The 10,711-nt window shown below is 38.5% G+C and overlaps 2 protein-coding genes across 3 annotated transcripts; one reads left to right on the forward strand and one right to left on the reverse strand.

Annotated features, from left to right (window-relative positions):
• The first annotated feature begins 393 nt into the window (after positions 1–393).
• LOC117973078 (leishmanolysin-like peptidase) lies at positions 394–5,457 on the forward strand. Of its 2 annotated transcripts, none has more exons than XM_059032416.1 (7): positions 394–596; positions 981–1,056; positions 1,554–1,819; positions 2,231–2,307; positions 2,424–2,516; positions 2,752–2,884; positions 2,975–5,457. In XM_059032416.1, exons 4-7 carry the CDS (start codon positions 2,240–2,242, stop codon positions 3,131–3,133), a joined length of 453 nt encoding a protein of 150 aa, XP_058888399.1. In that variant the 5' UTR covers positions 394–596; positions 981–1,056; positions 1,554–1,819; positions 2,231–2,239; the 3' UTR covers positions 3,134–5,457. The 2 variants fall into 2 exon arrangements, with proteins under 2 accessions (XP_058888399.1, XP_058888400.1); XM_059032417.1 differs by having other exon boundaries at positions 1,554–1,658.
• Positions 5,458–5,920: 463 nt separating this feature from the next.
• Positions 5,921–10,587, reverse strand: LOC117401334 (glycerol-3-phosphate dehydrogenase [NAD(+)], cytoplasmic-like). The gene is made up of 8 exons (XM_034001936.3): positions 10,333–10,587; positions 9,441–9,618; positions 8,118–8,258; positions 7,779–7,917; positions 7,324–7,436; positions 6,935–7,168; positions 6,700–6,806; positions 5,921–6,123 (listed from the first exon to the last, which is right to left on the reverse strand). The coding sequence occupies exons 1-8, from the start codon at positions 10,371–10,373 to the stop codon at positions 6,027–6,029; spliced, it is 1,050 nt and encodes a 349-aa protein (XP_033857827.1). The 5' UTR covers positions 10,374–10,587; the 3' UTR covers positions 5,921–6,026.
• Positions 10,588–10,711: the final 124 nt, after the last annotated feature.

Consider the following 10,711-nt stretch of genomic DNA (forward strand, 5'->3'; position numbering starts at 1 on the left):
TAAATCACAATGCAGCACTGTGTTTTCTACCTGACAAGGTGACATCAGTTTGCGGTTAGAAGACTCTTGTATACAATGCAGAGTGTTAATCAGCAACGTGTTGTAATTATACCACTAATAATATCATGTCTACTGCATGGCAATATAATAAACGGTTGTGGAATGAGCTTGTCTTCTTTGTAATTCCTGGGGAGTGCCTGTGTAACACTGCTCTCGGTTCCTCAGCAATGTAAGGTGTGCAGTTGTGCAATGGTAATTATTCTGAAAACCAGGATATACTCATTAGGGCATATCTCATCAGGGCTATTTGAAATTACTTTTATCTTACAATATAGCAACACTAAAAAAATCTGTGATGAGTGAAAACATTTTCTATTGAAGAGGGTAGGAGAATTTTGACCGTACTTGTCTGAACGGACACATTGTAGAGTATGCAGCCCCTCGTTGTTCTTCCCATTGGTTGGCTTGACCAGGAAATGAATGTATATGTATTTTAAACAGGGTTTCTCAGCTGGGCTTTATGCATTTTATCATGATGATGCGGGAAGACCTGTGACACAGAGCCATGCAAACGGACTGCCACCATTTAATGAGAGGTATATTTATATTGTTAAAGAAAACAGAAAAGCAGCTCTGGTTTGAGACCTGGAAGATTTTAATCATTTCCTCCAATAACTGACTCTAACTGGCTTTCAGATAGATTTACTACTGCTGCTGAAATGGCCTTCTATCATGTCCTCGCTCCACAAAGTTATAATATTATCAAGTATATTATACACTGTACCATAGAGCAGCAGATGACACTCAAAATAATTAACACTAAAATTGAAGGTATTTATCCATAAATACATTTAAAGGAGGATTTCTATATTCTTTCCCCCAGAATTAAACTGTTTGTATTTCTTAGACTATACAGAACACATTTTGCAATGTCAGTTTTAAAGGAAAGTGTATGGTAATGCTTCCGATTTCTTTTACAGTCTGGGATTGTACCAGTGGAGTGATCAGGTGGTTAGAAGAGCATCAAGGTTATGGGATATCCGTGGCAACAGGATGGTGCGTCATGAAGTGATCCTTCTCATAACCCCTCGAGTCGTATGATTATACAGGGATGGAAATAAGACTATTCTACATAAGCCTCATATGGCACTTCAGTTCAACTCATTCCAGGTTTTAATATGAGCCTGATTAGCCACAAGGTGTATGTAACAATCTCAGATGTGTCTTATTAAACTCCTAGTAAAACCGGGAATGGATCCAACTGCTATGCAATGGGGGTCTTGCTTCCATCTCTGTTATACTGAGTGCAGGCAGTCAAACAACAGTAAATGTTGCATTATGTTTTTAGAGTTGGTTTCTGCATTACTGTCACATTATGTTTAATTGCTTAGCTGAGTCAGGTTGTAGCTGTTAATATGATATTACCTAACAGATGAGCAATAAAAACAAATGTGCTTGGCATGTTTCCTGCTTGAGGTACAGTAATGTAAGGGTCCAGTAAGCCTGACAAAAGATATGAAAGCACTGTGGATTTCTGTGGATTTCATTTATAGGAAGAAGCCCAAAAACCTTTTTGACTGCCCAATCCTGGAGGGGATGGAGCTTGAGAACCAGGGTGGTTTGGGGATAGAGCTCACTGGGAGAACATATTGCTGGAGGTACTGTAACTGCTGCTGTTGAAACCTATGTCTGTGAGCATGTTGTAAAGAACAAAGGATCAGCTTGTTACTGCCAGAGTTCACTTTTTAGTGCCTTGTTCGACTGGAAGGTGAAATCAACTGAAAATTAAGCAAAACAAACTGATATTTTCTGAGCTGTGGTAAGTCTAAATGTTTGCTCAGTTCACCAATATGTTGCTAGGGTAAATGGAGAAGTGAAAATGAAAAAACATAATTAACTTTTACGTGGTCTGGTTTCCTTATGTCAGCAAAAGTGGAGGATGTTTTGTGTTTGTGCACAAAATGCTGTCCTGACGATTTTGAAGCTGTAAATAACATTTTCACTTGCATTGGCAATGATACGACATTATGTGAAAAATATATATTATGTATGCTTAATTATCCTTTCCCTGTACAAAAAAAAACAAGTCCTGTGTACATGTTTTGTTTTAGAAATATGTATCTTTTCTTCAATGTATGTATTGTTCAATCTACTTTGTTATCAAACAAAAAAAAAACTGACATTTAGTTGACCATTTTAAATCATTTGAATGCTGTTTCCTGTTCTCCAGAATGAGGCTATGACAGGATCTCACACACAGAACAGAGTGTTTTCTACGATTACCTTAGCAACAATGGAGGACACTGGGTAAGCAGGAGCAACTAAAAACATGTTTTTTTATTTTCCTTGTGTCTTCTTTTCCAACATTATTTAAATAATTTAAATGTATAATGAAATTCTGATGTTGTTCCATGCATTTGCAGCTGGTACAGATCCAATTACAGCATGGCAGAGAGACAGGACTGGGGAAGAGGAATGGGCTGTGACTTTGTAATGAAGAGCCTCAAGTTCTGGATGTATAATCAAAGACACACATAAGTCCTGTAATAAGGAGAAAATAGATATATTGCCACTTTTTTAGTTAAAACTTATCTTGGAAAGATGTCAAACAGTGTGTTATATCTAAGCCAATCTCTACTCCATTTTAGCAGTTTTTCGTAGAGCTTTAAAAAAAAGTCATTGGAACCAAGAGATTAAGAACTACTGATTTGCAAATGCATGATACACACCTGTGTCGTCTTCTTTGTATAGGAAGCAGAAAGCTGCTCCATTCTGTGATGCTTTGAGGAGTAATCCTTTACAGCTCACATGCAGGCAGGACCAGATGGCTGTGGCAGTGTGCAATTTACAGAAATATATGAACAATATACCAGCGGAGTATCAGGTACAGTATTTAGGTATTGATTTCTTGCTGCTCGTTGAGAATCACTTTGTTTCCTTGCAGCGACAAGCATTTTGATTTTTTTGTCTCCAGTATTTCGATGGCATCCCTGGCATCCCTTTTCAAGATTTTCCTTACTACGGTGGCTCAGTGGAGATAGCTGACTACTGCCCGTTCAACCAGGAATTCAGCTGGCATCTGAGTGGGGAGTGCAGTTCTAACTGTAAAATTGCTGAAAACCAGCCAGGTTAGTGGCACAGTGAAAACCTACATACTAACAAGCTGTCTATAAAGCTGTTTATTTTGGTGGCCCCCAGTGGTTCACCTAGTAAAAGCACAGCTGTTTGGAGTGCAGAGTGAGTCACAGAAGCTTTTGTTCAAATCCTGCTTGCGCCGAGTTGCCGATCTTGGCTGGGGACCCATAGTGAGCTCTGCATTGGCCTTTGCTCTCCAAAAGGATTAGGGCGGAAAATAGCCTGAGCACAGTCATCCTCCTCGCACTTCAGCAACCCACACTGGTCAGATGGGCAAAGAGTTCAGCCCACGTGGGGTTCAGTAGCTTCAGTTAAAGGTGTATTATGGAAAAAATGACAATGCTTTGGGTTTGATATTGCAAGAATATGATTTTAGAAAAATCAAGGATTCTAGAATTAGCTGATTTACTTTATTGATCCCTTTTTCAAATGAACTGCACTTTTTTTCAATGATGTAGAAAAAAGCAGCATTTGCTGCACTTTTACTTGAAGAAAATGTATTCAGTGTGGATATTGTCCTTATGCAGGATCGTGTTCATTTTATATAAAGCTCAACAATACACACACTGATGTATTTTATAGACTCTGATACTCCTGACTTTTAAGGGGCAGGAGTAACATTTTGCAAGACATTGTATAGAAATGTAGTGTGTTACAGCAGCTTATTTCTTGCAATAATTGTGCAGTATGGCGTGCTGTACAAGCTCTAAGACAAGAAACCTACCAATTATGAGCAACCCCTCGTTCCGTCTATATGCCTAATCAATGTACTGAAAATCACTCGCTTATAATAATAATGCCCATTCATTCTCTTAAGCATGCCCCCTTTAACACACTCGGCATGGGCTAAGCCCACTGACTAACACTAAATAAGATTAACATAATGTTGCACTCTGCAAAATGTGTGAAAGTTCCTACTGTACAAGCACTCTGAAAACAGTTACAATCACAGTTTTGACTATTCTACATAAGCCTTACATATCTGACAATAATGGCCTGTCAGATTACAGGGGTTGATGCACTGTTCCTTTACCAGGGTGCCTGCAGAACTGTCATCTTAAGAAATGTATTGTACTCCTGGGTTAGATTAATTTAAGACGTTTTTAGTGATCTGTGATTGTTAGTGAATTGATCTTCTTTTGACATGTGTTTGGTTACCTTTCTATTTCTGTATGAACAAGGACTCAATGTATTTACATACTGAAAATGTTAGCAATGATAACTCTTTTTTACAATTTCATTTTTGAACTGGTTTTATTGTAGATGCACTTAACAGTGGGATTTCAGTATTACGTTTTGTTGCAGCTTTTTTAAATATTACTTCTACCCAATATAGTTAACCTGCAATTGTGTTCTAACTCACCTGCTTGTAAAGCTCTATGACCTGGTCTTTATTTATCTGCACAGTATTATTTACACTCCAATATCTATAATGTTTTAAAACTACTGAAACTGTTTTAATTGCACATACCTTTTTAAGTCACAAGTCTTAATTATTTTACTAATGAAATATCTTCTTTAGACAACATTCTCTATGGAATACATGAGATTTACACGAGTTACCAGCAAGGGGATCATTTTGTATATTTGTTTCCAGGCAGTCTGCCATACTTGAAGGTTTGTATTCAACAAAATCCCAACTAGAAAAAAATATGTATGGAGGAAATTCTACATGGATTTAGTTATTTCCCTTTCTAGATAATGTTAACTCATTCTACATATAATATGCTCTGCTTTGAAAGTATCATGTGTGCAGTCTACAGTGAAATCCCTCTATTCTGACCACCTAGAGAGATGCAGCACCGACTCGCAGCATTTTAAAAACAGCTTTAAGAGCAAAGAGGAAAGATGTGCACCTTAACTGAGCTAAACCTGAACTTCTGCAAAGCTGGTGCAACTGAGCCCAGGTCTTCAGAAGAACGTGGACACAAGGAGAGAGAGCGTACTGTGCTCGTATATTGAATTTTTGTAAAGCACCTTGAATGCTGTGAAAGACACTACAGTATATAGCTCCAGAATCTGATACCAGAGCTTTGTTAATAGTATATGACAACCTGCAAGGGCTCTGTACTCCAGTCATAGGTTTAGAGTTGTCTGCTATGTAATGAGACCAAAGACATTTCTATAGATAAATCTGAGCTTGCTTAAAATAATAATAATAATAATAATAATAATAAAAAGACGTACTTCCTCTTTGTTCTGCTTATTTTACATTAGAAAAAATGGCAATTTTTTGCGTTATTATGGTTTGTAGCTAGTTGTATGTATTATGTTAGAAGAGATCAAAATAATGTGAATGCTGGAAATAAATGAATAAATGATTTGAAACAGTGTGTGCCCTTAATTAGTGTAATGACAGACTTGCTTATTGGTGTGTACGTGGTCCCTATAACAACAAGTATTGGTGAGCATGTTTCTACTTATTGATCACTGCTTCACCTTATCCTCTGGTTCAGAATATACAAGTACACTCATATTTCATATATTCTTAAACACAATGCTTGAGGTTTTCAGAATCTGGTGGTGACCAGGATATCTGGCTTGGGAACAGTCAAAATAATGGGAACCTGAGTGAAAACGCATTTGTATCATTTGAATTCTTGATGGAGGAAAGTCTGCTACTCATAGCAGAGCATCTTCAAAAGAATTGGCTTTTGGAATTCTTACAAGTTCCATGTTTTGTGTTATTATAAAAAGCATAATGCTTTCTTTCAGTCATTTTATGAATAGCTCTTAGCTTTTGAATCACCATGTTTCTTCTAAAAACAAAAAGATAGGCAGCAAGTAGGCCAATGAAATGGTTTAATGGTCAAAGTACAAAGCATTTAAAATGTAGGAGAGAACCATGGAGTTGGTAGAGGAGTAGGGAGCAGGACCATGTGTTCCCCTGGTCACATGTGCTGGGGGTGGTCCTGTAAGCAAGTAATGAATTCTTGGACTGGCCTGCCCTCAAAGCAAATCAAATACACGGCAGTAAACAGTGGAAATCTGCAGAGAGAGAAAGAAAAGGTACAGTGTATATTATATATATATATATATATATATATATATATATATATATATATATATATATATATATATATATATATATATATATATACACACACACACACACACACACACACACATATACATACATTAGATATATATATATATTTGAGTCTGGCAATGTACTTCTTTCAACCTGATCCCTTTAGAGGGCAAGTCCATACTGGCAGTGTGTCAGAATGACTACATCCATCTTGTTCTCAAGCTGCACCTAGTTGGAAGCAGGCCAGCAGGATTTAGCACATTAAGCAAGTGCCCCCCTCGCCAAGCAGGGCATGTGTCAGAGTCAGATACATGCCTTCCAATGCTTTTTACAAGCTCAGTCAGGCCATTTAAACAGATGCACAACCTTCCACTCTCAATGTTCACTTGTACCTCAGACACAAGTTTCACAATCTACAGTATATAAGAAACACCTCAAAGCTCTTTTGTTTCTGTTAGAAAATATTTAAGCAAGAGATTATATATATATATATATATATATATATATATATATATATATATTTTAACACTTACTTGTTAGCCATATTCTTATTTTTAAGAATCTTGTACACCTCTGCTGATGTCTGGGGACCCTGCAGCTTCTGTCCATTAAGCATTTCTTTTTCCAGCTCCTCTATGGACTAGATAGGAAAATACAATGTTAGAATCCATACAGATGTATGCTCAGAATTTCTCTTTGGTTTGATGCCACAAATCCCCAAGAAGAAACAAAAAAAGTGAAATATACCCGTTTCCAGATGGCACTTACTTTTTTTGTTTTCACAAATGCTTCTGCTACCTTCCTGTTGCGACCTCCGTAGCAGGTGGTGATGAGATCGGCCACTCCGCAGCTCTCCAGGAAGGTGACAGAGGTTACTGTCCCTTTACAGAATAACTTTGCAAAGGCCACCATTTCCATCAGACCCAAGCGAATCACTGCCGCCTTGGTGTTATCACCAAAGCCCAGCCCATCACAGAATCCAGCGCCAACTGCAACAATGTTCTGTAAACGACGGGAAACACAGAGTGAAACAGGGGCAGCCACTCGTTTAGCGCCAACTCACTTTAAGAAAGACTAAATAGTCTCAGTGTCGAGGAGGAGCAGAAAATAAGAATTAAAAAAAAAAAAAAAAAAGTTTGGTAAAGTTCAATTCTCACCTTCAAAGCACCACAAAGCTCTACAGTATCACATTCTTCCACCACTGTGATTCTGAAGTTTGGAGTCTGAAACAGCTCCTTAAAAATCTGACCATGCTGCACGTTTTTGCATCCTGTATACAAACAAGAAGTTCAGCATTTGGATCCTCTAATCATGACCCAACAAGCCAAACTATATCATCATTCCTCAAATGTTTATTGGGTATTGTTACATTTGACATTTCTATGCTAAGAGGGGTACATTTAAAATGTTGACCGTGGATTAAGCATTCCATTTGAATTGCATTCCAAGGTCCAACTGTAAGCAATGCTTTGGATATTTCTATATTACAAGTAACCAGTCATGCAGTTAAACTTTTAGCTAGCAGTATTAGCCGTGTCTATATATAAAGGATGGAGAGGATACAGCTCCCTTGCATTTTTGTTTCATATGCTCCAATTCGTGTAAGGATTACCTATGGTTGTTTCACAGAACTTCTCATCGGCCACCTCACTAGCGATATTGGCGCCCATCAGCACGCTGACTTCAATCTCCAGTTTCTCTCGAATGATGTTGGAGATGAGCTTTAAGCCATCAGGCCCTTCATCTACACCCTGCGCTCAGGAATGAAAACAGCACGTTAAATGGAGGGAAGCGGACTGACACCCCCCGCTTCCAGACAGGGCTCTCAGCCTCTCAGGAGGAAAGCTAAACAGAGTTACAGATCGCTAGTTAAAGACTTAATACAATTGCAGTTATGGTTTAGGTTTATGGCTCATGAGCCTAGCAGAAAATAGTGTGCCTGTTTTCCAACCTTAATGAGTGATATTCCAAATGTCCCTGGTTTGATTTTGGGCTTGATCTGATCGCATAGTTTGGAAATAAACTGATGAGGGACAACGAAGACCAGAATATCTGCACCAGTTGAGGCTTCAGCTACATCTGGGACAGCAACCTGGGGAAAAAAGAAAAATAAACATGGATCAGGTGTGCAGGAGGGGGTCACCTCACTTCAGCAGCAACGTTTCACTAACTTGAGTTTCTGCTCTCGTTCCCCTAAATGCTGACTTTACTTCCTGTTGCAATTCTATCATTTAAAGCCAATCTGACAATCGACAAGCACAAAAATGGACTTGTCGTTCGTCACCATTACAACATGAATGTCAAGGGCGTCTATGCAGCTATGGTTTTCTAGTGCAATTGACTGGCAAAGTTATCCTTTGGAAGTACACTTTCCCCAGTGAAGTACACTCAAAGCAATATATATATAGCCTTTTATTTTAATCCACTGTACATGTAAATTACCCAGTACTTTTACACAGTATTCCGACTGGAAGTCATGAAACACTATTTAGCACCAGTTCCTGCACGTTTCACAAGCTAGGTCTCCTTTTGCCGTCAGGGCTAATGAAAGTAAGGAATTAAAGGCTCAATCTGGGAACTGCATGTATGACTTACATAATATTGCACATGGACATTTGAGATTTTACATCATATGATGTAGAGAGAAGACCTACTTGTGACAGATGCCAACATCTACTATACGTTCTGCTGGTTTCACAGAGCCTGATTAGCCCTAGTCCTGGACTGTCTTACCTATGACAACATTTAGTAGTTCATATGGTCTGTGAGGACAGGAATTAGCTACACCTGATAAGAAACTACTGTATTTGTAACTGTGACTAGTTGCATGTTTTTCAAAATAATAAGTTACTGTAACTAGTTACAGTTTTGTTAAAGATACGTGTAAGTGTAATGGATTACTTCCACAACACCGATCAAGGGATTGAGAGAAAATAATCTTCATTCTTTATGTTTTCACCTGGATCAGTTTTCTTTGGGACTATGAAGGGTCAGTGAAAGCTTTTCAATTGTTATTCCTGAATATAAACCACAGTGAACACTAAATGTAATCAAAACTGAATAAGCTTTAGTCCAGTAGATACAGGTTTAGGCATGGGACATCGTCAACAATCAATTGCATTACGCCTTGCTCTTTGTTATGAAATACTGTGCAACAAGCCTCTGGAGCAGAAGTCAAAGTGTTGACAGATTAGACCACAAAGACGCTGCATCAGCACCATGGGTATTCATACGGCACATTACACCACAAGAAGAATTGCTCAAGAAGCCTTACCACATTTTTAGGCAGTTTGTGTCCCGGCAAATACTTAACATTTTCATGTTCGCTGTTGATTATCTCCGTCAGCTTTTTGCCATTAACCTCTTCTTCAAAAACCCACATGTTCACTATGGGATCAAATCTGTTGGATCCTGCAACATTCTTGCCAATAATTTTGGCAATAGCCGATCCCCTAAAGAAAAAAAGTATAGTGTTGTGGTAGGGAAATGGATTAAATGCAGTCAAGGTTAAAATAAAGAGAAAGCTAAAACTGCAACACCGTGCTCATGTTTTAAGGCTTGGGTTATTACAACAATAGGACAAAGGGTAAGCCCTTGGATACACTGGCCCATCCCCACGGAGCTCGCAGCGCACACTGCCGCATTAATGACTGTGAACTGTTCTTGAATCCCAAACCCAACTTTGATAGATACCTGAGACCAAGTACAGTAGTTCTGACTCATTATCTACTTTGAATGAAGTAATTTGTTATTATACCACATCACCGATTGCAGAGCTTGTAAACTAGTGGCATAGTAGTCTCCAAATGGATTTGGGTTTGCAAGAACTCGTTCGCGTTGCAACAAGACAGGGAACACAAAACCCCCGTCTTAAGTACTATTGCTTAATATCAGTCAGCAATTGCCAACACTATGAGTAGGTAATAGGGAAATTTGAGCGTAACACCGCGATAGTTTGTCCCAAGTAGCGTCGGATAAAACTTAATCACACATTCTAGTATTAATTTAAAAATAAATATAAGGTGGATTGATTGTACAAAAACAACAACGCGTCTGCAGTAGGTGGAGTAAGTATGAATTGCATGTTTCAGTGTAGTGCTGATCCAAATAAGCGAAGGTGCTAAATTAAGAACTGTAAAAAGTGCTCAAATTATAATATAACTCACCAGTTTCCTGATCCAACAATGCAAACTTTCTTTCCAGGCATTTTTGTTACTTTATTTATTTCACTGGTCGTGTCAGAACTTCACAAATGTTATACTATAAAGTAGTGGTGCTCGGTACGGTAGCGAACTTCCTGCTTTCTGGTGATTATTCCAGTTGTGGAAGTGCTGTGCCAATCAGATTCTGTAGAGAACTTGTTTTGCACGCTAAAGCTGCTGCTGCTGCTGCATTATATGGCCCTGTACTACCCTCTGCCTCATTGGAGGGTTTTTTTTGTTTTGTTTTTTTTATGTGTCAACATTCTGACTCCTCCCACCCACTACTTCCCGATCCCTCCCACAGCGTTCTCCTTTTGGAATCCAGAACACATTGATGGTATTT

Source organism: Acipenser ruthenus, chromosome 10, assembly GCF_902713425.1.
Source record: "Acipenser ruthenus chromosome 10, fAciRut3.2 maternal haplotype, whole genome shotgun sequence".
Classification (NCBI taxonomy): Eukaryota; Metazoa; Chordata; class Actinopteri; order Acipenseriformes; family Acipenseridae; genus Acipenser; species Acipenser ruthenus.

Bases quoted from the DNA above. Each gene is read 5' to 3' on its own strand.
- LOC117973078 (XM_059032416.1), top strand. From the start codon at position 2,240: ATGACAGGATCTCACACACAGAACAGAGTGTTTTCTACGATTACCTTA. The intron at 2,308-2,423 runs GTAAGCAGGAGC...ATGCATTTGCAG, and splicing joins GCAACAATGGAGGACACTGG to CTGGTACAGATCCAATTACA. The intron at 2,885-2,974 runs GTACAGTATTTA...TTTTGTCTCCAG, and splicing joins ATATACCAGCGGAGTATCAG to TATTTCGATGGCATCCCTGG.
- LOC117401334 (XM_034001936.3), bottom strand. From the start codon at position 10,373: ATGCCTGGAAAGAAAGTTTGCATTGTTGGATCAGGAAACTG. The intron at 8,259-9,440 runs GTAAGGCTTCTT...TTTTTTCCCCAG, and splicing joins ACAAACTGCCTAAAAATGTG to GTTGCTGTCCCAGATGTAGC. The intron at 7,437-7,778 runs GTAATCCTTACA...GTTTGTATACAG, and splicing joins GTTCTGTGAAACAACCATAG to GATGCAAAAACGTGCAGCAT.